General features: G+C 51.2%; 1 protein-coding gene across 1 annotated transcript; it reads left to right on the top strand.

The window, feature by feature from the left end:
- Window positions 1-9,763: 9,763 nt before the first annotated feature.
- LOC125957475 (hornerin) lies at window positions 9,764-24,644 on the top strand. The gene is made up of 3 exons (XM_049690219.1): window positions 9,764-11,742; window positions 13,237-15,893; window positions 20,594-24,644. Exons 2-3 carry the CDS (start codon window positions 13,265-13,267, stop codon window positions 21,625-21,627), a joined length of 3,663 nt encoding a protein of 1,220 aa, XP_049546176.1. The 5' UTR covers window positions 9,764-11,742; window positions 13,237-13,264; the 3' UTR covers window positions 21,628-24,644.
- The last annotated feature ends 855 nt before the right edge of the window (window positions 24,645-25,499 follow it).

The raw sequence follows: 25,499 nt of genomic DNA, 5'->3' as shown, positions 1-25,499 counted from the left end.
TGTACAAATAAATATTCTTATGATAGATTATAAGTTTATCCAGGTAGTCCCGTCGAGTTTTTGTAAAATTTCCCATTTTTCGATTTTTGGCAGATTTTTGAAGTTGAAAAAGTGATGCTTTTTTCGATGTTGCCTCAAACAACGAGCTTTACATAATTTAAAAGAATTATGAAAAAAAAAGTATCAACATTTTTTATAAAAACTCGAAGGGGCTAGTTTGCAAATAGTGCATAGAATGTGTGTTCAAAATTTCAAATCGATCGGTCCAGTAGTTTTTGGGGTGGGCACCGACTTTGCAAACGTCGGTTTTGGGAAACGCGATTCAAGCCTTGTATGAAAGGCGGATTTTCAAAAATCCATATCTTTGTCAGTTTTGCTTCGATTGATCCCAAAATTTCACACAATACTCTTGTACGGATAAACACTCATAAACAATTATTAAAAGTAAATGCGAAGAATTATTATATAAAATACCGAAGCCCCCCATTTATTTTTAATACACGCGTTAAATCTGCTCTCCTTTACGCTTATTAAAACCTTGCGCCCGTCTTGAAGATGAAAAGTGTAACACTACGCCCCAAGCCATGTAAGGCGTTATATCTGTGAACTTTTTTTCGTAGCAGTTTAAACATTTGACTTTTGGTGGCTAACCAATGTGGCCGATGAGTTTGATACAAATACAAATACAAAACCGTAAGGTCAGAATGTTAGTGTTAGTCTCTAAGATCGGGGACTCTACGTTGACTTGACCTTCCTGATCAAGCACCGGCGGCGGCAGCGGAAATCCTAGAACCAGGACGCTCCTACCAGACTGGAGATGGAGATGGCGATCGGCCGCGCAGTTTATCATTTTATGTTCCCGACAACAGGGGCGGATCAGATAAGAGTCGGGCGAAAGGGGCAACCGAACAACGCGGAAACAGCGCGCCACGCCGGTCAATCGGATACGGGTCGGAGACCGGAGAAAAAAACACGGTTGTGATTTCCGGGAAGCGAAGCGTACGCGATTCGTAGGCAATTCTCGTGATTGTCAACCACACCAGAAACACGCCGCGGACATCGCGTACCATCGCGGAACCCGCGCGCTGATGGGGAACTTGCCATCGAATTTCAAAACAATCGATTTCGAGCGAATTGAGTGAGATCGCGAGATACATTGACAAACATTCGGCGGTAGGGCACGCAGACGCAGGACGCCTACCTACCTAAACACCTGTACACACACACACAAATGTGCCATGTCCAACATGATCTGTTTTGTCTTCTTACGAGGGTGAATGAAATATAAACGAGACTTTTTGTCATACGGTCACAAAAATGAGTATAGAACGTTCTCGCTTTTTTAGTTGTTGGGTTGGTTTGTCAGGAATATGAAAAGCGCCCTGGATCGCCTCATTGACACTGTCTCAGTGTCCACAGTAATAATTTCGGAGCATGAGGTACCTTCGTCATTTGCGCAACATATTGTAATCAAGTTTCTCGCCGTAGAAGGCGTAAAACTGATCGAAATCTTGAGGAGATCGACAGCATACTTCCGCGAAGAGACACTGTTGCGAGCCAGAGTGTTTGCATAGCTTAAAAAAATCTTTTTGGATCGTAATTGTGTTGAAAATGAGAGGCATAACCGCAGAGCTCGCACCAGCCTAAGAGCGCATAGCATTAAATCCTTTAGACTGCTTGTTGAAAATGACTGACGTCATAAAACTTCAGGACAAGTGATTCTTGTAATGTTTTAAGTGATGCCCGACTTGCATATCGCCTCTAAATATGGGCCTATTGATAAGAGAAATGGTTCTTCTTCATGACAATGCTCGCCCACACACAGTTGCAGCCATTACTAGGGATAAAGAGGAGCAACTGAGGTGGGAAACATTGGAAGACTCTCCTTACAGTCCTGACATGTCACCCTGTGACTTTCATGTGTTTAACTCTCTCAAGAATTTTTTGGGATATAAAAGATTCAACAAACCTGGATGGATGAAACCTTATTTGCCTATTTGGCTGCAAAGACGACCAACATCTTTCTATGAGAAATATATTAAAATGCTGCCTATCCGCTGGAAAAAAATGTGTTTCGGAATCAGGAGATTATGTAGAAAAATAAAAAAATACCTTTCGTGCGTTTAAACTAAAAATAAAGTCTCGTTTATATTTGATTCGCCCTCGTATGTTAAAAAAGGCAACAGATTTGATGTGATACAAATTAAACACATTGCTATAATTTTCAACTTTGGAAGCCCATAGACGTTCGTTTCATCTACTAATGGAACAGAAGCCATATCGATGGACGTGTGTGTGTATGGGAAATGGCCTCCCCTGGTGGCCACTTGTGGTTTTCGGTTTCTACTCGAGCCCCACTAACGTTCATTTTGTCGTCGGTCCACAAGCAAAATCGGATCGGAGTCGATCACGAGCTGAAAAAGGAAAGAAACAAATCACAACAAGCAGATGACGAAGGTAAACCCATATGGTGTACTTGCGCAAAAACACACAAAAACAAACTGCAAATAGTCCAAAACAAATTTCTAAAAATCATATAAGTTTAGGATAAGTTTAACAAAAAATGAAGCCTACAGGTTTTGGAATATTTCCTGTATTAAAGTAAAAAAATCAGTAAAAATCTGAAACATCAGTCGCCTATGGCACTAAAAAGAGCAAACACAAAGTGGAAAAGGACTGTCCTGAACCCTTAATTTTAAGTTAAGTTAAGCTACATTAACTATTGTAACACCGTAACATCTACAATATCATCTACCAACATTTGTGAATAAAGTTTCAATATAATAATAAAAGAGGACGAAGGTAAGAAAGAAGCTGTCAAGAAGGTAAGGTAGGAACGATTCGGTGGCCCACAGTTGAAGGCTGAGGCGCGATGCGATTTTGAATCCAGCGTCAGCGCCTGCGACCCGCCATTGCACTCCGAACCCGGTGCCGATAAGAAAAACACACACGATTCGTCGTCGTCATCGTTGGCCAGCTTATCAAATGCATTTGGGCGCATCCGGCGCTGGGCGAGAGGCTGTCAATGGCAACACAACACACGGGAGTAACGGTCACGGTATGGTCACGGTACAGCCACGGGGGCCGGGGCTGCAGGCCGTCGGTTCAAGGACGCGGCCATCGCGCACTGACTTATCACCGCCGAAGGTATATGTAGGTGCTGAAACCGCCCCACGGAAACCGCCATCGTGGCCGTCCAGTGGCGATATTGGCGTGGCCAGTGGCGACCGGGGTCAGGTCAGGTTGCTTGCGTCAGCCTCGACGAGAGGCTGCGATCTGGTACGCTGTGTGTGTGTGTTTTTTTTTTGTTAGCTACGTCCATCCGCCTCGATTGTCGCATCGTCGTCGCCGTCGTCGCCGCCGTCGTCGCCGTGTACGCGGTGAAGGTAGAAAGCAATGCAGGGCATGGGCACCCCTATCGGCACGATCGAACAGGAACAGGTAACGGTCACGCGATGCTCTGGACCAGCGCCACGGTGCATGCCTATTATCCCGCGACTGCCGCGATCGACCGCCGCCCCTCGAGCGTTGATGCTGCAGAAAGAGAGAGAGAGAGAGAGAGAGAGAGAGAGAGAGAGAGAGAGAGAGAGAGAGAGAGAGAGAGAGAGAGAGAGCGATTCGGCGGTTGCTGCCAATAAACGGTCAATCAACCTGAACTGCTCCACTTGCTACCCGGGGGGTTGGAGCTCCACCGGGGCGGAATTCCCATTCCCCTGGCAAGGTGTGGTTTTGTTGAGGGGTGGGGGTAGGGGTGGTTGGGAGGTGCGTCCACCGCTGACACTGCGGCGGGTATCTGATCGACAATTTTTTTTTTGGGTTTTTTGATCTCCCGACGCTCCAACGAGGATTTGGTGGCCTCGGCCTCGGCCTTTCACTGTTGGTTCTGTTGCTGTTGCTGTTGTTGTTGCTGTTGTTACTGTTCCATACACGAGGGCGGGTGACGCTCCTCACGGAATGCCTTCTCGGGATGCGATTTATACGGACGCAGCCCGACAAGACCGAGAATAAGAATTGGAGTAAGCACGCCTCTCGTGTGTGTGTATGTGTGTGTGTGTGAGTGTGTGCATAAAGAGAGCGCGCGCGCCGCTCCCTTCTGCGAAAGCACAAGGGGGAAGCAGAGAGCGCAAGAGTTACAAAAATCTAAAACAAAATCTCACCAGCCTCCCCCTCCCCGCTCTCCTTTTGGCGCGCTCCATATCTGCTCCACGCAACCGCCATCTTTTCTCGTTCAGGACATCGCCCTCCAAACCCCCAATTGGTATCGTCGCCCTCGTATCAGGGGCTATCGAGTGGCTGGCTGGCTGGCTGGCTGGCTGGCCGGCCGGGGAGATGGTCAGGAGAAACTGGACAAACTACATTCACTTTGGGAGGACCGCAGGACCACCGCAGTGCGTCGCGTTGGCCCCAGCCCGCCCGCCCCGGTCACACACACACGGTCCGCGAGTATCGGAATCCAGCATTCCGCAGCCGCACGCTGTGTGTGTGTGTGTGTGTGTGTGTGTGTGTGTGTGTGTGTGTGTGTGTGTGTGTGTGTGTGAGTGCGTGCGCGTGTGCGTTCGAATTTAGAGCGATGGAACGATTCTAACCGGGCCACGTACTCGGGCCGTATTGTGGCCGGAAAGGGCGTCGCCGGCGTCGTCGGCGTCGTCGTCGACGTTGCATTCCGCGCTCTGTGTGTGTGCTCCCCTCCCTCTGGCAGTTCCGTTGTTGTGAAGGGGATGAAGGGCGGAAAGGGGTGGATCTGCACACACCTTTCACTTCGCAATCTTCCTGGCCAATCTTTCTCTCCTTCTCTGCGTGCCTTTCCTCTCTCTTTCTCTCTCTCTTTCTCTCTCTCTGTCACTTGCATTCGATCGTGACCCCCCCGGGGGAGGGGGTGTACCCCCCCCCCCCCCGGGTTTCGAAGGGGGTTGATGTACGGTTTGCCATCGATGGACGGGCCACGCCACTCCATCAGGTGCCATTTGTGCGCGCTGTGATCCCCCAGCACCCCCACCCCCACCCCCTACAGGTGACTGACCGACCGGCTGAAGATTGTGATCCTGGTTTGCGCGCGTGAACACACCAACAGCAACAGCATGTGGCAACAACACTCCAATCCCGATCCCGATCCCGATCCCGATCCCGAGGTGCTCTGGTTTTCATAACAACTTCATTAAAAAAAATGGGCCACCCACCAGCCATTGTTTCCGCCCCTCCCCCTTGAATCTCATCTGAGCGATAGTATAATAATAAAATAAAAATGCAACAACGACAACAACTTAGATTCTACAGAAATGATTCCTGCAGCGGCCCCGGAAATGCCCGCCCTTTAATGGCTCTGTGCGTGTGTGTGTGTGTGTGTGTGTGTGTGTGTGTGTGTTGACTCATCGGTAGCGAATTTCGGGGGAAAAGGGGCCCCCGATTATTACCGATTAGTCACTTGCCCGATGGCGCGCCGCGAATTAGTTTTTCCGCAGAAAACTTGCATCTGGTAGTTATTGTTGTGTTTTTCGCCGTAATTTGGCGTGGAATCGCGTCACCTATATTGGTAGTTAGCTTACCAATACGCCGGTCGGCTGCCGAATTCTGCTATCGCACGCAAAACATCCGGTGCAGTTGCACTGCAGGTAGAGCAACGCAGCAACAGCAGCAGCAGCACGAGCGGCAGGTTGTGCCCTAAGCGAAAGCGATATCGTGGCATTCCTCTCAGCTCTCATTCTCTCGTTATTGCTCTCCCTCTCTCTCTCTCTCTTTTTTCTCTCTCACACATACCTACACACACACACAAAACACACGCTCTCGCTTCACGCGCCAGGTAATGGTTTTGGAATTTCGCAACCGGCAAACCGGCAGCTGCTTGTTGTTGCTACCGATCGTCATGATGATGATGATGATGATGATGTTGAAGATCACGAAGAGCTTGAGATGGAGTAGAATGGTGGTAGTGGTGGTGGTGTGCTGTTACTGCTCCAAGTGATTCGTCATTCGCGGTGCGCGCCTTTTGCCTTATAGTACGCCCTCGCAGCTGAGTTAATTACACCCAGGACCGACCCCAGGGGGGGGATTCGCGCCGGTTGCACCGGGCCATCAAAACGTTGCCCCCCCCTTTCCAACCACCCTCATTCCGCCACTCTCCACAAACACAAGCAAGCAAACTCATAATTCAACGGCACTCGCGACGCGCCACATCGGCAAAATTACCGATATGAGTGCCGTCCGATGGAAGAGAAGGAAGGGAAGGTAAGGGAGGAAGGGTGGAGAGCAGAGAGAGAGAGATTCGTAGCGAGAGAGTGAGTTACACCACCGGCTGCGCGAGAGAATGTCGAATACGAGAGAGAGAGAGAGAGAGAAAACCGGCACACGGACTTTAAAATCCCCCCTCCCTCTTCTCCGTTCCCCAACCCCCCCCCCCACCTCCTTCCCTCGTTTCGCACCCTTCTGTACCGCTTGGGGCGCTTGTTTGTAGTGGCCAGCGCGTGAGCGGCTCTTGCTGCAGCTGCTGCGGCTGCTGATAAGCCGCTACAATATTCCGCAGCCTTTTCCTCGTTGCTGTTGCTGCAAGAGATTCCTTCCTCCTCTCTCGCTCACTCTCTCTCTCTTGCTCTCTCTCTGATGTGCTCCACTTTCGATGGGATATGTGCGTAAGGAAAGGGGAGTCTACGCACTAGGGCTTTTTGACAAATGGCGCGCTGCACCAGAGAAGAGATTGATCGTGATCGATCAACAGATGCTGCGGAAAGAAAGAGAGAGATAGAGAGAGAGAAAAGAGAAATCTGTTGAGGGGCGACGTGCCGCGAGATGAAGGGTCATCACATTTGTTGTGCAATGGATGCTGCTGCAGCTGCTGACGCTAAGGTGACTAATAGCACGATTCTTGCAACTATGCAACTATCAGAAAGAGAGAGTCAGAGAGTCAGATAGAGAGCAAGAAAGAGCACGCAATTGCATATGCCACAAGTGCAAAAAACGGCCACCAATGCATTCGGATTGTTGCGTGCCGGTTGCCAAGCACTGCTAGAGGCGCCCTATATGAGGAGAGGGGGCGTCCACGACGACGACGACGCCGTAGGGCTCCGGGATCAAGTTCAACCCACAAGGCTGGCTGTTTTACTAAGTTGTGGTGCTTTTTGTTGTTGTTGTTGTTGCTGTTGCTGTTAAGGCAGAGAATATATTGTCGAATCATCACATCGCACATAGTGGACCTCCACTGCCTGGTCAGCTAAATCCCCAACGCTGGCTGGCTGCTTGTTTGATTGAGCGTTGTGTGTGTGTGTGTGTGTGTTTCCTGTGTTCCTCCTCCTTCGTGTGCTACCAAATGTTTTGCGTTCGAATCGAGCTGCGTGCCCCCGTGATAAGCTGTGCTGTCACTTGGCCGGACCGGCGAAGACCGGCGGAGTTTTGGCCGGAAAACCTTGAATGATTGACTGCGACGCGCGTTGTTCACACACACACACACACACACGCGGTTGTTCTAACAACCGGGGATGTGCATTGTTGAGTATTTCTATGGCACACTTCTGTGTCTTGGTTTTGGTCACTTGTATTTTTGGATTAGCGCTGATTCGATTAGCCACATTACGCACAGAGTGCCGGGAGAATTCGCGCGACCCACACACACACACACAGAATGATACAGAATTGGCGAAATTTAATGGACATCTTTTTTTTTATTGATTGTTAGGTATAGGTGTTAGGTATTGGTATCATCATCAATATTCCATCAACCACGGCTACAGGTGCAACAATATTAGGCATCAATCGTTGTGAAAATTCCCAGCACCCTATGAAAATCATATGAAAAGGGGAAACTGACTAAGACTGCGCCAATATGATCCACAGATGACAGTCAATATTCCGCCTCATCAATACATGCACATTTTCAGCGCTCTGTAAATCCTAAATCCTTTATCGACAGGTGCCGGTACTTCAATGTAGCCGTTAAACTTGCATACAAATATTGATGGAAAATATTGAGCGTGTGTGGGCCGGCTAAGGGCCGCGCGCACACGCGGCGGGATGTTGTCTCCCAGGAACTCCGTTATCTTACACAATACCGCGGTGGGCGATTTGCGCGTTTTTTCTAGTACGGAACCTGCAGGCACAATTCAACGAGCACTAACTACTCGCACGCGCTCGCTCGCTCGCTCGCTTGCTTGCTTGCATGTGTGCGTGCGTTTAATGGGCAAGAGATCTCATCGGGCACACAAGCGAATGCCGGCCGGCTCTTGTGCGGAGACCTGATGCCGTAGCCAGCACGGGGCAGCCGGTCGACCGGCCGGCCGGCTTACTTTCGTGTGTTGCTGTACTGGGCCCCCCCACCTTTACTATACAATACACACGCACACGCATACACACACATCTTGCGTGAGCCGACGCGTGGAGGGAGACGCGTGATTGAGCGTTAAATTCACCGACACACACCACTACAGGAAGATGCCGGTCTAATCCGAATCTTTTCATTTGGAGATCATCCGCACCTCGTCCCTTCCCTCTCTCTCTCCTACAACCAGTTCTTCATCGTTTACTTGATGGCGCAAGGCAGGTGAGGATGTCCGCGTGCGTGTGTGTGTGAGTGCGTGCGTGGCCCTGACAAACACGAGAGGACGCATGTGGTCTGGTGGTGGTCATCGCGCGGGCACTGAAGAGACGAGGGCCTGCTGCTGTGGCAGCCGTAACCGACCTGCTTGTACACGGCAGCCCCCGTTGATGCTTCTCAAGGCCTTTCCCCCCTTCCCCCCCCCCCCCCTCCCCACCATCCTTCATCTTACGGCCTACCTTGCTGCTGCTTTCCAGTGCGCTCTTTTCGGTGAGTTCTGCACAGCACACCGCAAGCATCGCGCCCCTTACATTGTGTTTCGAAATGAACCGGCTGCTGCGACTGTGGCAGGCTGTGGCAGGTTTGGATCCAAATTACATAAGCCCACCCGCCCGAGGGTCTAGACGCGCTCTAGCATGCCTCACCAGTCAAGGAAAAGCCCACCACGATGCCGCCTAAAAATAGTTTCCTCGGTTAGAAGAATAGAAAATAAAGCCTAGAGTGTTTTTTTTCCCCGTGTCTTGTTTTTTTCCGGTAGGATTTTCCCTCTTCGAGGTTCCCGGCTCGATGATGCGGCTATATAGTTTCTCACACCGGGAGCCAGCCGCGCCGCCAGTTGTGCCAACTGAGAGAGCCGGTTGGTTGGTTGCTGGCTGGCTGGCTAGCCGGTAGGCGATGAGTGACTGCGAAAGAAGCAAAAGAGATCTTGCGAGAATGGGTGAGAATGGGTAGGAAGGACGCGGTAGGGAGATAGAAGGAGGTGTATACTAGTGTTGGTGACCGGCCGGTTGAGTTGAGTGCCGGTCGCAATAAACCGAGTAGTATGAAAGGGAGTGTGGGGCGTTCTGCTCCCCAAGTGCTTATTTCCCACCCCCCCCCCCCCATGGGAAGAGCAAGCTCCTCTTCTCGACGACCGCAGCAGCGCTGCGAACACGCCAAAAATTATGCACTCCTCCCCCCTTCAGACCGCCCTTGGTCGAGGCTTCACACTGTTTGGTGTGGGGAGTGAGGAGGGGGGTCCTACTTCAAACCCTAAAATCGACCGAAAAAGAGGGAACTCATCGTCAAGCGAAAAAGAGAGAGAACAGAGCGTGAGAGAGAGATAGCGTGTGTGAGAGAATGAAACTGAAAGAGACAGAGAGAGAGAGAGCGAGAGAGAGTGGTCTATCAGGCCACTCAGATCTCAGATAGTGGTTACTCACTGGCGGATCGCACCAGTATCGGGTTGGCTGGGCCGGGTTGGTTGGTTGGAAGATCAATTAGCGCTGGGCCGGTACCGAAGTCGGACGTGTTCGAGCAACTCCCTCTCCGCCTATTTTGCCCCTAGAGGCTAAAGTCGCGCTCTTACTACTCCCTGCTCTGCTCCCTCTGCTCCAGCAGCTACAACCGACGATCATCGTCATCATCATTATCTCATCTTTGTTCCCGTGTTCCGAGTGTAGCGGGCGACCCATACTATTGCCGCTAGTAGACGAAACCGACGAACGAACATCCGGACGAGCCGTCGCCGGGTCTGGTGAACCGCGACACTCTGCAGAGTCGAAATCGTCAGCCGCAGCAGCAGCAGAAGCAGCAGCAGTAGAAGCAGAAGCGCATCCCATTGTGCAAACTTCGAGCTCTTCCGCCCTCTGGAAGTTGTTTTTGGGGGGCCGATTAGAGTGACTAGTGTTTGTGTGTGTATCTGTGGGAGAGAGAGAGAAGTTAAAGGAAGCGAGCAAGAGTGTGGTGATGATAGTGTCTCGTTACCGGCAGTGCTAGGCGCCCCGCGTAAATGTTACCACAGCGGAAGACCACTAGCAGCAGCAGCAGCAGGGTCGTAATAGTGGTCGTGTTCCGCGATACGGCGGTAATGCAGTACAGTAAACTGCGGACAACAGCAGCAGGATCTATACACTATTAGAAGAGAAAAGCTGGTATCTCTTGTGGCTCGCTTTTCCGTATCTGGGGGCCACAAGCAGCACCTCAACCCGGCGTGCGTTTGTGTGTATGTGCGTGCGTGTGTCTGTGTGTCTGGTGTGTCTACACTGGACTACCGCTTTTACCGATTTTGCTGGAGGAGCAGTCGCCAGCAGTTGCTTCTTCAGCATCCAGAGTAGAGAGAGAGAGAGAGAGAGAGTAACTCTTGTCCAGTCCAGTGAAGTGGTGCCGCACCGGCAGATCGCAGATTGATCTGACGTCTGATGCAAAGTGTGTGCGCGCGCGTTTTCGAAGCAGTGTGTGTGTGTGTGCTCCAGTGAGGGGTTAAGGGTTGGGCCATCCTCGCGACCCCACCCGGTGTCGTGCCCCCGGAAATAAACTCGAAATCCGAGCAGTCTCCTTTCGGGAGTGTGCATGTGTACGTGTGTTTGTGTGTGTGTGCGCGTATAGGAGAAGAAGGTGTCGTGTAGTCTACTATCAAACTATTATCTCGATTTGAGAGGCGGGCGCCCGGTGCGCTGCCCTCCAGAGAGAGAGAGAGAGAGAGAGAAAGAGAGAACGGGTGGGAGGATACCCGGGGCAACATCTGCCCGATCGGCGCGCCAAAGTGCCTGGTACTACTACCTACCTACCTACCTACCTGCTACTATTTAGTACTACGAAGCGAGTGTGTGTGTGTGCTGGCGACTCAACGAAACTCACTTTTCTCTCTACAATCAAATGCTCAGCTGGTGTGGATCCTCCTCGCATCTTTTTAGTGCACACTGACCAGCGTATCGGTGTGTGTGTGTGTGTGTGTTCGCATTGCGTGTTGTGTGTGTGTGTCCAGTAGTAGTTGACGCAGGAAGAAGCCGCGCGCCCATCCTGCGTTCTCCACCAAACCACCACCAACCAACCAACCAACCGAAAAACCCCAAAATCCAAATCCTCCCTGAGTGTGAGCGAAAGGTAGCCGGGCTGCTGTCGTAACGGCGCCAGGTATACACACTCACACTCTCACACGCAAACACGAGCGGTGATCGCCCAGGTAATACCGCGCGCCGCCCGGAGGAGACGACGATACACAACCCCCCGCATCAATCAACTTTTGTGCCGGAAAGAAAAAATAAACCCTGAACCTGGAAACGGAAAAACGAGAGAAAAAAGAAGCAAAGCGAGCAAACCAGCGTGCGAATTCGTGAGAATCCGTGTGTAGTGTGTGTGTTTGTGTGTGTGTTACTGTGTCCAGCGAGTATTCAGTAGAGGACAGTCAGACGGTTAGCAAGACGAACGCGAGAAGAGGAGCGGTCCCGTCACCGGTCATCCAGGTAAGCGCGTCTTTCTTCAAGTTTATGGACGCATCGCGCCTAATCTTATTAAAGGATCGTTTGAATGGCTGCACCCAAGTGTGATGTGCTGTGTGCGTGTGTATAAGATACAGAGAGAGAGAGAGAGAAAGAGAGAAAGAGGAAGAGAGAGATAGGAGAGAATAGAGAGAGAGTTAAGGAGTGAGAGAGAGAGAGGAAGCTAAGTGATAAGTCAGTTTTGTTGAAGGGGGGGGGGGGGTGAGGAGGTAGCCTCGGTCACCTCGCTCTGACCCCATTGGTTCGTACTAACATTCTAGCGTTGCATTAGATTGTGCAATTGTGCAGTGCCCGCGAGAGAAAACCCTCCTCCTTCCATTCCTCCTAACATCCTGGCTCATCTGGAAGAGAGAGAGAGAGAGAGAGAGAGAGAGAGAGAGAGAGAGAGAGAGAGAGAGAGAGAGAGAGAGGCGGCGCCACCGGCCGCGCTCTCTTAGTTGCGCCGGCCGGGCGCGGGACCCCTCGTGGCCCACCGGTCGGTTAGTAGTGGTCTCCTCCACCGTTTCCGTTTGGTAACGCGCGCGAGCGTCCCACCATATTCCGGGAATATGATTCAGACTCAGAACACTTGCACACACACACACACACACACACACACACACGCGCACGCATACAAGGGAGAAGCATAAAAAAGCGATGATGAATGGTCCCCCCACCCCTTTCCGCCCATAGGGCTGGGCTTAGCTGGCCAGGCGACCGGCCGGCCGGCAGGCCGACGTGTAATCGAATGAATCATTCAAAAACCGGATGAACCATTCTCGTTCGTTCGCTCTTAACACACACACACATACATGCGCGCACGCACGCACAACGAACGGCGCGCTCGCCGGGTTTACTTTACTTATACTACCGGTTTTGCCGGTACGTCCCTCTTTTTTTGTTTTCTTCCTCTCCCTTCCAACCTCCCCCTCCCCCCCTCCCTTCCTCGCTGGCCTTCCATGAGTTCCGTCAATTCAATATTTATGCGAATTCCTTGATTCCCGCGCCCTTTTCCGGAAGTTGTGAAGATTGGTGGAGCATGCTGCTGCTGTGTGTCTGTGTGTGTGTGCGTGTGTGAATGTGTTGCAGCTCGATCGATCTCGCGGATCTCGGATGAATCGAGTGGTGCTCACTCTCTTTCCCGTCATCATCATCATTATCATCATTTCAATTCACTGTTATTGAGAGCAGAGAGAGAGAGAGAGAGAGAGAGAGAGAGAGAGAGAGAGAGAGAGAGAGAGAGCAAGAGAGAGAGAATGGTCAGGCTGATGCGCGCAACGTAATCGCCACGAGTGACCGCGAGAACAACATTGACGCAATAGGAGGATGACGCGCAATTCGATTGCGGCTGGCTAATCCGTTGGTCCGTCCCTAAAACTAAAACCGATTGGTCATTTGGCCGGATTTATATTCTATTGGTATTGCACAAATCTCTCATCTGCCATATCTCTTTCTTTTTTCCCTTTTCCCGCTTCACAGTACTTGGAAGACAGCGACAGAGGAAGCGATGGCTTCAACGATAGCGTGTCTGCAATCGACGATGGAATCATGGGAGGAGGAGATGGGAGCAATACCCGACATGGACACGGACTTTAGCGTATTCGATCAGCTCAACTCGGCCGATTACACGGACACGGTGGTGAAAGAGGAGCCCGGTACCGCCGGGGTGGTGGATCCCGCCTACGGAGCCAACCTGCTAGAGCTGCATCTGATCGATCAAAAGCCCCAGATTCGCCACGATTGCATGTGGTCCGGTGTTTGTGGTGATCAGTCGCATCCGGAAAAGTTCGGCCCGGGCTACATGGGTGGAGTGGGCGGTGGTTGCTGCGGTGGATGTGGCCATCATCATCCGGCTCAGCAGCAGCAGCAGCAGACCGGTGACGCCACCAGTGATACTACCGGTGCTGCTGGCCAGAGTAAGCCAAAGGTAGCGGTTATAGTGGCCGGTGGCAACAGTAGCACTACCACTACCACCAATACTACAGGCAGTACCAACAGCAGCAGCAGCAGCAGCAACAACAACAACAACAAGCCCAACAATGTGCAGCCGTTCCGGGCAGTGACGAGTGCAGCGCAGCTGCCGGCCGGTAGCTCACTACTCATCAAACGGCAACAGCATCATCATCATCATCAGCAGCAGCAGCAGTTGCAGCAGCAGATGCAGCGCCAAAGTCGTACGCAAGTGTGCAGTGTAGTAGGTGGAAGCGCAACAACTTCACCATCGCCACCACTACCACCAGCGTCCACGGCTGCAGCATCTGTTCGGCTGCCGTACATCTCGACCGGTGGGTTCCTGGAGGAACGCAAGTACCAAGTGCTCAGTGGATCGGCCAACCAGCCGCGCCCCGATACACCGCTCAGTCTCGACGATGATCCCCCGGAGTTCAAGCATAACCTGGACCTCGTCGCTACTTGCACGATCGGCTCGAACCAGCTCAATCTGCTACCCTCCGGTGGCGGCGGGGTTGGTGGTGGTACCACCAGCACCAGTTGCACCAGCAGTAGTAACGGCGGCAACGGTTCCAGCGCCTCCAGCAGCAGCAGCAGCAACAGCAGCAGCAGTAGTCGAGGAGGATTATCTTCCGGTTACGCGTCAGGCTCCTCCTCCGCGTCGGCGTTTACGTGTTGCGGGGTGGTAAGCAGTGGTCACTGCCATACGGCACAGTGCTACTACCAGTACCTGCAGGACGAGAGCACGCTGCCAGTGGGCGGATATCAGCGCCAACGGCACCACAATCACTACTACTATCAGCACCACCACCAACAGCAGCAGCATCAGGATGTGGACACCGATTTCTACTTTCTCCGGCCCGATTCGCCCGACAGTGGGTGCAGCGATAGCAGCAACAGTAATCTGTCGCAGCTGTTGCGCGATCTGCGCGACATTGAGGAGCGGGACGCCAGCTCGCTTGCCTCCTCGTCCAGTCTCGATTTCCACCCCTACTCGTACGGTGTGGCAACGAAGGGCAACAATTGCTGCAGCCATAACAACACTAATGCCACCACCTGCAACTGTAACAGCAATAGCCACAGCAGCAGCAGTAGTAGCAGCAGTAGTAGTACTTATCTGCAAACATCTCACTCGATGCACGCCGGTGCGTTGCGACAGAAAAAGAGTAAAAAGCTGGCCCAGGCTGTCTCTGGCACCTATCGGTACCCGAGGCAAACGCACAACAACTGGGTAACGCACAGTAGTAGCAGCAGCAGCAGCAGCAGCAGCAGTGGCCAGCGGTTGCTGTACGGTGACGATGAGCAGGATGACGAGGATGAGGCTGATGGTGGTAACCATGCGATGTACTACGGTCACAGCCGGAGCCGCGTCTCCATCTCCTCCGACGAGGGAGACGACTACGACGACAATGACAACGACGAGAACGACGAGGATGACAACGACCACGGCAACGAGGAAGGAGAGGAGGAGGAGGAGGAAGACGAAGAGGCGGATTCGGAAGTAGACGAGGAGGAGGATGAAGATGACGATGACGACGACGAGAAATCAGGCGAAGAGGCCAGCAGTGGCAGTGAGTGTGAGGTGAACAGCAGAAAAGGAGGAGCAGCAGCACCGCGCGCGATCGCCCTGTTCGCCGATGATGAGGAGCACCAGCAACAGCAGCAGCTGCTGCGGTACGGTGCGAGCAGTAGTGGCATGGTGCGCCGCGCAGCGACAACCGTTGGCCGTATGGATGCCACCCGAATGAACGCGAACAACCATCGAGCCCAACCGGTAGCAAAGAAGAAGAAGAAGAAGAATCGTCATCAGCAGCAGCAAAGGCGGCGGCAGCAGCAGCAGCAGCAGCTCCAGCAGCAGAAAAAGAAGTTGTTGGCTGATGGTCGGTCAAGCAGCAACAGCAGTAGCAGTAGTGCCAGAGCCACCGCACTACGGGCAGCAGGAGGAGGAAGGGCAACAGCAATGTCTAATCAACAGCAGCAGCGCCACGGATCGCTGAGCTCTACTTCGACCACCGGAAGCTGCGGTGAAGGAGTGTCGGTGCCGGGGTCGTCGTCGTCGTCATCATCATCGGCGGCGATGACATACACTTGCCACCAGGCAACGCACGATGGTGACCACAGCTACACCCGGCCCAAGGGTGTCTACAACATGACCGAGCTGGGCGTACAGACGCCCTCCGATTCTGGTGAGCTGGATTTCGATATTTTTCTTCTAGTTATGCCTTTTTTTTTGTTTTTTACTTGCTATTACGATGTTTTCTATGTTCGCTCCCTTGAAAAATCAATCTCCTCAAAACCCGGGGGCGGCGGCGGCAGCGGCACATATGGTTTGGTAGTAATTGCGCCAGGGATGCGCGCGCGCGTGTGTGTGTGTGTCGTCTCGTACATGCGACAACACAGTGCACGTTACGGCCCCCGGTAAGGTGTGGAGCCGGCAGCAGCAGCTCGCTCGCTCATTTTTCCCTCTGACGTCACGGCGAGGCGTGGTCCGTTGCGCGCCCGAGCCCCGCTCCGCTCACGCTCTCCTTACACAATGCGCTGGGTGAGGGAAGGAAGGAAGGAAGGAAGGAAAGTAAGGGCTCTGGAAGATTGGAAGGAAGTGAAAGTCGCTCGGGAGGGAGGGAGGGAGGAAGCACCGGCCATCGCACATGCGCGCGCGCGCGCGCACTCGCGCTCGCGTGCCAGACGGAACTCAGGACGTGTGGAGCACATCGATCCTCCTCCCCCCAATCATCCAAACCCTTCAGCCCCCGGTTTTCCAGCATGCATGTATTTTTTCTTTCTTCTTATCGATGAGCAAAGGGGCGCCCCGCTCTCGGATGGCAGGGCAGGATCATCATCGATTGGAAGTCGAGTGGAATGACTTTGCGCCCCGTGAAAGCACTGTTGTTTGCGACACTTTTTTCCTCCCCGTTTTTGCCGAATGGTGATTGAAGGAGAAGGAAGGGAAGGTTTTGTTGAGTGTTGTGTGCTCGCATATTAATAAAATGCGTAATATTATACACTTCACTAAGGAGAAAGAGAGAGAGAAAGAGAGAAGGTGTATTGTGTGTCACTCTGGAAACAGGGATGGATAACGCAAATCGATAGTAAAACGGAGGCTATCCAGCTAAAGGAGAAGGATAGAGGAGGGGGAGGGTGGTTCTAGTTGGGTTGATGGTTCCAACACCGGTTCCCGGACCTTCCCCAGGTTCGTACGAATGATATTCCCTCTGTTTCGCATAGCAATGAAAATGCCAGCAGAGTAAAAGGAGCGGAAGGAAGAAGAGAAAGGGGCGGGCTGCCTATGGGGAGAGGTCAGGGAAGCCACGTGCCACTCGAACGAGAGAGAGAGATATACAGTGCAAGAGAGCGAAAAAGAGAGAGAGAGAAAGTGCAGAGGGAGGGGGGAAGGATAAGAGAGTAAGAAAGGATCTGTCAGGGTCATTGGAGTTGTCTGCTGGCTGGCGTTGTTTCTTCGTTCTCCAATCACCCACCAACACACACACAATGCCCCCTTGTCTTTTTGTTTGACGTTCTGACGCGACGTAGGTTGTTGAACGAAAAAAAAACGGATCTACAGCAGCATCAGTGAGATGCTAGTGAGATGCGACACTCAGCACATCATCTGATGGTAATAGGTGGACGTGGACGTGGCCAAACCAGCGGAAGATTGCAGTGCAATGAAATTATATTAGAAAAAAATGGATTTCATTTATAACGTACTCATCTCATCTTTCATATTGACTTCACGAACGTCACAGCCAATCAAATCATATGTGCTTTACGCTCTGCTAGACGGTTAAAAGGTTGCATTCGCCTAGCAACCTTCCCAAAGGACGAGAGAAGGAGCGAGGAGGAAGGGGGTAGGTGTGTCGGCTGTGTGTGTGTGTCTGACGTGGAAAATCCCGTGCCAAATGGCGCAGAGAGTCACGAGAGTCAGTTGGGAACGTGTTGGTGCAATGCTGCTGCGGCGCGCCAGTAGACGGTAGGGAGGATGAGGAGGGGGGAGGAGGGAGGGTGGACAGGGCCAGACAGGGCCATTCTTCAATAGTACTCCACCGGAGGCGCTTGGAGGAAGGGCGGAAGGGCTGCTCTGCAGAGGGCAAGCAGTAATGTTGCTGCTGCTGCTGCTGCTGCTACAACTTTGGTGCTGGTGACGATGCAGATGCAGATGATGTTCATAATTTTCCTTCGCTCGCTTCTATCTCTTTCTCACACACACACACACACACACACACACACACACACACACGGGCGCGCATTAGTTTTGTTCGCCTGAGAAAAAAAAAATCGTCAAAACTCTCCGGCGAGGGATCCCGGCCTTGAGATAAACGAAAGAAAAAGAAAAAAACGGTGAGAAAAGGATCCTTTATCATGTACTAGCAAAAGCTTGGCGCTTGTCGGATGTTAGATGATTGCAGGGACATCCGCGCTCGCCAGGAGAAAAAGGATTCCCGCGCGCGCGCGCGCGCAACACACACGCACACACACACGGGCGCGCCAAGACAATAATATGGTTGCCTACTCGCTCTCTCTCTCTCTCTCGCCGCGTCTCCGCGCTCCTCCTGTAAGTGCCGCTTGTTGGTGGTTGCGGCACGCCAAGGTCACAGCCCTCATTGAGTTCATTGAGCCCGACTACCACCACCACCACCACCACACCTTCCTTCTCACTCTCCCTCCACTAACCCTCTCTCTCTCTCTCTCTCTCTCTCTCGCCATTTCTCGTTCTATTCTAACCTTTTTTTTTATATACGCACAACACGTCGCCAACCGGTTCCAATGTCCTTCAAAATCCTGAGCCACACACAAACACACACACACACACACAAGCGCTCCAAACATCACAAACGGCCGACACGTGCCGACGATGGTGGTGACCTCGACGGCTTCGGTTACTACGCAGAACGCGCACGACCGGCGGTGTTGGTGGTGGTGGTGGCGGCGGCCATTCAGGATGAATCGCGCGTTCTATGGGGAGTAGTATACTACTTGGGGGTTGGCCTTACCCTGTGGTTACGTCGTTGTAGTAGGGCCTACTACAATCAGCCACGAGTTGCCAGTTGAAGGATAATACCGTACGGAGGGAAGATAAAGAGAGCGAGAGAGAGAGAGAGAGAGAGAGAGAGAGAGAGAGAGAGAGAGAGAGAGAGAGAGAGAGAGAGAGAGAGAGCTACGCATACAGATATTACACCTCTCCCCCCGGGGATAAGCTTTGACGCAACGACTGGGGGGATCTCCCGATAATAGTGGGACTTCGTTCTGGGACTTCCCCATAAGTTCCGCGCGTATTCTCGACCCGTTCCAGCCTCCACTTCACCCCCACTCTTCTCACAGCACCTAATTCCGGAGTTCCGGTCTCGGTGAAGAGGGGGTGGTGGTGGTGGTGGTGGTAGGGGATGGGGTTCGCATGCAAAACGCGGCTGAGATGATAATCGCCAGTTGTTGTTGTGTTTCTGTGCTCTGTGGCCTTGTGAATGGTAGAATGGGGAGAGGGGGTGGTGGAGGGGTGGCGGAATCGTGGGAATCGTAATCCAGAGGATGGAGAAAAAAAGAGAGAGAGGGAAAGAGGTGCGAGATGTGAAGGAAAGCTGGGAAGGAATGTACCGCCAAAAAATGGCACCGAACGAGAGCGGGGGGGAATCGCCGCTCGGTGTGTGGATTCTATTCTATACAACCTCCCCCCCTCCCCGCACTCTCGCGCGCTCGTTGCCCCACCCATTATTATTCATTTAATTCCAGTTCTCGCTATTACTACGCTATACATGGTCGGTCCGGGGGGGTCCACACTACTCTATCACATAGTCACATGCAAAAGCGCGCGACGCTTCGCACATCTCCACCACCACCACCACCACCACCGCTGTCATTCTTGCGAGAAGCGAATGAGCGTGAGTTGTAAAAGATGTAGAATGACGTCTGCTGACCGACGGCGCGGCGACGTATGACGTCTAAATACCGGAAATGGTGGAGAGCTCTGTCGAAGTGTGCGCGCACGCACGCGCGAGCGACTCGCGACCCTCCACCCCACCCCCCTCCCCCCATCGTTCACTTTCTCTATTATTGTCGTCGCTGTCTGTGCAGCCGAAGAAAATTCACGCTTTTTACGCCTTGGATCTTCCTAACACCCAAAAAGAAGTGGTCAAGCCAAGGAGAGCCCTAGCATAATATAAATTATATTAATGAAAAGAGAGAGAGAGAGAGAGAGAGAGAGAGAGAGAGAGAAAAAATTGTGATTTTGGGGGGGGTGGTTGTGTAGCGGGAATGCGGGAAAATATCTCCCCTCAGCAAGTAGTGTATCTCCCCCAATGTGTGCGTCTCTCTCTCTCTCTCTGAGCTCTGAGTGAGCTTGGGGTATGTGTTTTGACAGCTGGCCTACGACGGGGCGGCTAGAGCAGTGGCAGAAGAAGAGGAGCCGAGACGCGCGCTATGATGGTGTTGGGTACAACACGATGTCGCCGCGTATGATTATGCGCGCGGCCTCGAGTGCTTCCCCCTCCCCCGCCTTCCCTCTCATCAACAAACCCCCAAAAGCTTGTTTGATCCGCGCTAGCCGAAAAAAGAATCTCCTACTACTACTACTACTACCACTATGCGTGTGGCGGTGCGTGTGCGTTGTTGCTATGCAAAATCATCGCGTTCGCCGCGGCTCTGTGTTCGGCGCGCTCTCTGTTGTGTGGTTCCTTCGTTCCTGTCGTTTGCGAGCCGATGCCACGGTTCGCGAACAGATAAACCAACAACACGTAGCGCACGTGCGTGCCGCCCCCTCCCTCTTCCCCGCTCCTCCGTCCCCTCGAGGATGGGGTTCGATTTACGTGAACATTTACCTAGTAATAGTGTGGAAGTTGCCAGAAAACTAATCTCTTTTTGCCTTTCGTTTTTTTTTCTTCTTCTCTCCCTTTATCAGAGGAGGAAATCGATGTCGTCTCGATCGGGGATAAGAATCTGCCGACCAACCCGACAGCGCGCGACCGCCGCGCCCTCCAGTCGACGGTGGCAAGCAAGATCCGGAAGCAGCAGGCCGCTCGCAACAACCACCATCACCACGGAGCGGCCGGTTCGTCGCATCTGGCTGGTGGCGGCTACCATAATCACCACCACCGTCATCAGCAGCAGCACCATCATCAGCAACTGGACGATGAGCAGCCCCAGCAGCACTATGGCACAGTGGCAGCAGGAGGAGGAGGAGGAGGGGGCGCCGGTGGTAGCGGAAGCGGATCTCGGTCGGCTGGCAATCTGATGCTGGGCATCTATCCGACGCCCGCTGGCTCCACCACGATATCCGGCGCGAACACGCCGCTTCCGACGGCCGGTAGCTTGAGTGCCGCGTCTTCGCCACCGCCCGCTCCCACCAACGGTGGCCCGTCTTCATCGCGCAAGCGCTCGGGCAGTATGCGAGGTGGACGTGGTAGTGGTGGCGGCGCTAGCATCAGCAGCTCCTCTTCCTCGTCGGCCAAACGCGCCCGACTGCAGGGGAAAAAGTCCGGCTCGTCAACCGCAGCCGGCACTGGCGGCCATCATCACCATCATAATCATCATCAGCAGCAGCAGCAACACCAGCACCAGCACCACCATCATCACCACCACCAACAGACGGGGGGCTCCACCAGTTGTTGCGACGAGCTGGAGACGGTGGAAAAGCGCAACCTGCACAACAACATGGAGCGGCAGCGACGGATCGGGCTGAAGAACTTGTTCGAGGAGCTGAAGCGCCAAATACCGAATCTGCGGGAGAAGGAGAGGGCCCCGAAGGTGAACATATTGCGCGAGGCGGCCCTACTGTGCACGCGCCTGAACCGCGAGGCCGAGCAGGTGCAGGAGCTACGTCAGCGCCAGCAGAAGCTGTACGAGCGCGTCCGCTACCTGCGCGCCTCGATCGCCAACCAGCGTCAGCAGCAGCAGCAGCAACAGCAGCCGCCGCATTCGCTCGACATCGAGTAAACAGGACACACGCGCAGGTCACGCACGAACAACAACAACACACACGCCATCTGCAGGCTCTTCCTGGTGGTTGGTCGCCCATTTCGTGCAAGCTACTGCAGCGCATATATTCGGTAACTAAACACGCTCAGCATATGTATTATCAAACCCTTCCCTTATGCTTGGGTTTGTGTATATGTCTGAGTGTGTGTTTATTTTTCTTTTGTCTTTCGCCTTATACACATTTATTAGCAATATACTAGATGAGGCATCGAAGAGTGGGAGAGAGAGAGAGAGAGAGAGAGAGCTAGAGTGGAGTAGGGACAGGAAAGTATCGACGATAGATTCGCTTGGTAAAGAAATTTTGGATTTGAATTAGAATAAGATGAAGCAGATGAGCCTTCAATTGAATTGTGTACCCTCTCCCCTGCGAAGATTTTAGATCGAGTGGTGGGGTGGACAAGGGAGAGAGGGAAGAAAACGGTAGCTGCTTTAGGGGATCGGGTAAAACAATGGTAACATTTCGTGTTTTTTTTTTTTGCTTTGTAATCGTTCTCGGGTGAGATCGCATGGAACAGCCACCAATACTGTGCTAGTGTTCCTGATCATATTAGCTCCATATTACATATATTATGCGATGAAAAAATATAAACAATTTGTAAATTGTGCTGCAGCAACACATAGTGACCGCATTATGCATTTTTGATGGGAGCAGAAGATGAAGGTTATACTAATGATAATGAAGGCAAACTGAGCCGCTTGCTAGCTACAACCACGGATAATGGGTGTTTGGAGGGGGAGGGGAGTAGTGGAGGTAGAGCCACTTTGTAAAAAGCTGCCCTCCATCTTGACATCTTCTTATCGATTTCCCGCGAAATATGCGAGTGCTCGCACACGCGCTTGTCTGCGTGTGCGTGTGTTTGTGCGCAGTCTACAATTTACGCGGCGGAAGTGTCGATCCGATAAGATCAAGATCCTCTAATAGAGCCCCCCCCCCCCTCCCAAGTAGGCCGGTCAGTTGTGGTGGGAGAGCAAAGGAGAAAGGGGCTGACACAGCTGCCTGCTGCAGCAGATGGCGAAAGCGAAAGTGAACCGCTAAGGAATGGAAGCTCTAACAACTCATTCAGTCTCGGCTTCTTAGCGCCGATAAGGGAGTTTTACAGTAAAGTAGTTCACAGCTGTCTCGCTATTTAAAGGATCTCCCCTCCCCCCCCTCCCATTCTTGGATTAGACTCGCTACGATTCTCGCAGAAACCGTCATAGCGATTGCTAAGTTGATTTGCGAAGCCCAATGTCGCTTGATGGTTCGTTGGTTGTTTGACGGGAAGGAGAAGAAGAAGAAATGCATTTAATGTTGAAAGATGGTGGGTTTGAAGAAAGATGAACTAATAAACCAGTGCTTTACCTACTTATATTACAATATCATAAAAATATCAATGCATGTATATGATTATGATCTACCTTCACATATTGCATCTGTATCAATCTATTGACTATTTAAATGCTCACCCAGTCCCTGATGGGGCAAAAGGTAGCTGCTTAACCTCCTTTAAAACAAAAATTAAAGATCATGAACAACGATATATCCTCGATAGTGTGATGCGGATATGCAGCATCATCTTAACTGTATGTAATTGCAATTTGTATTGTCTAGCTTTATCTTCTCGGCGGTCGCTACGAGCTGTCGAGAAATTATTGTATAAATAATTGATTAACAACGACAATTGTTGACAATGCGTTGACAACTGTTCTATTTGGCAAATACTGTTACTGAAAAGAATGTGGGGAAGGAAGATGGCAACTGTGTAACCTCGTCTCCCAAAGTTGGTACAGGTGAGAGTTGCTATATAATCTATAGAGGGTGCGCTCTATCCTAGGTGCGCCAAACATGTATAATACAGCCCCTAGGGCGACAGAGAAGGGTGCCACCTAGGACTACAAGGTGGTGTTTGCCACAAGATGTTGCAGATCTGTTGATTTGAAAGGTCTGAGCAGCAGGAGCCTCCGATTGTATTAGTTGATAGGTTTTTTTAAAAATATTTTTTATTATCAGTGCGAGAGAGAGAGAGAGAGAAAGAAAGAGAGAGAGAGAGAGAGAGAGAGAGAGAGAGAGAGAGAGAGAGAGATCTTTTTAAATTAGTTTCCCAAAAACCAACCATAAAAGCACCAGTCACCGGATCGCCAATTTTTCGATCATATGATGGAGAGGGATATTTTTTCGAGAGGGTGAAGGGGGGGGGGGGGTGTAGATAGTCTTTGTTGGAATATTGACCTGGTTTTTATATGGTTTTTATTTTTTTTTATCATAAAGCGAATGACATGTGTTGTAAACTGCAACAACCAATCCTATCAATGCAAACCTTAGTTCCATACGCGACGATCGCATAGAATAGTAATAGACACATGTTAAGACACGTGTTTTGAATGAATGTGTATGTGTGTGTGCGTATGTGTGTTTGTATGTATATGTGTGTTTGTGTGTATGTGTGTGTGCGTGCGTGTGTGTATGTGGATGCTGAGGCTGAATGATTAGTCATTCGCCTTCAGACATAGTGTATGTCTCCAGCAAAGGGGAAGGAAAACGAGATGAAATCCTGATTAGCTTTTAAAGGCTGGCTTGTTTGTTACAGAAAGAGAGAGAGAAAGAGAGAGAGAAATGGAAAGGTGGAAAAGATAAAGAGTGATCGAGATTAGATTTAGAAATAGATTGAGATAAAATGAAAAAGTGTTGGTATGAGGATCAGATTTTTGTAAAAAATTGGCCAATTTGCATCCTCTTCGTAATATTTTATAGTAAAATGCTGCATTGATTACGGTTTTTCATTTTCGTTTGTGTAATTCAATGTGTTCAAGTGTCGTGTCTTCTTTTTTTTCTGCTCTTCTATTTTCTTTCGGTGATAAATTATTTGGACAACTGTTTTAAATTGTTTAAACTGTTATTTTGGAATTGGTTTTTGTTGTACAGTGTTTGTGTTACACAACTCGCATTTCTTGGCGCGCCTTGTGGCGGAACTACCGTTTCCTATAGATCAGAGAGAGGAGAGAGAGAGAAAGAGAGAGAGAGAGAGAGAGAGAGAGAGAGAGAGAGAGAGAGAGAGAGAGAGAGAGAGAGAGAGAGAGAGAGAGAGAGAAAGTAGAGAAGATAATCATTATGCAACGATCATCGAAGTATTTCAAAAAGGTTTAATTTTGAAAACTATCGCGATGATTATCGATGGTTGAGATAATGTGCTGCTTTCTGGATCCATCTTCTACCTCGCCGTCGTGGGTTTTGGCACGTCTATTCACGATTAATCAATAAAACTACAGTCTGCAGCTAGAACACCTACACACAAATACATACATACACACAGCATACAGCACACGTTATTTGCGTAGACTCCGATACCCTTTGAGTGTTACACGAGGGGTTCCACGGCAACCAACAACAGTTCCGCTTTGGATAGTTTTCGATTACTTGGAAAGCTTCCTAGCGCACCGTGACTACGTCACATCCGGCAAAAGGAGTATGTGGTACTCTTTCTAGCTTAGTAAAAGAGCGTTGTATAGTGCGCAGTTGATTTATTTACCGTATAGTTTTTGTAATGGAGCTCGTAAGAATTGATCCTTATTTGTTTTAGCTAACCCTATGTTTTTTTTTTCTGTTTTAAATCAAGATCTGTGTGCGCGCGCGTTTGTGTGTGTGCCGAGTGTGTGTGTGTGTGTGTGTGTGTGTGTGTTGTGCGTGTGTTAATTTTTGGTGTGAGTGTGAGTGATTGTGTGTGTGTTGTGTGTGTACCAACAACACTTTGCGCCGTCTTTAGTCGAGACCGACCTTGGTCTCCTTTTTGAATTAGTGGTATTAATATTAAAACATGGGATTTTTTTTTAATTAAGTGATTTCTTCTTTTTTA

The sequence above is a fragment of the Anopheles darlingi genome, chromosome X (assembly GCF_943734745.1).
Source record: "Anopheles darlingi chromosome X, idAnoDarlMG_H_01, whole genome shotgun sequence".
Lineage (NCBI taxonomy): Eukaryota > Metazoa > Arthropoda > Insecta > Diptera > Culicidae > Anopheles > Anopheles darlingi.
Note: the sequence above shows the minus strand (reverse complement) of the source record. Positions and strands in the feature narration are given on the sequence as shown.

Bases quoted from the DNA above. Each gene is read 5' to 3' on its own strand.
- LOC125957475 (XM_049690219.1), top strand. From the start codon at position 13,265: ATGGCTTCAACGATAGCGTGTCTGCAATCGACGATGGAATCATGGGAG. The intron at 15,894-20,593 runs GTGAGCTGGATT...TCCCTTTATCAG, and splicing joins ACAGACGCCCTCCGATTCTG to AGGAGGAAATCGATGTCGTC.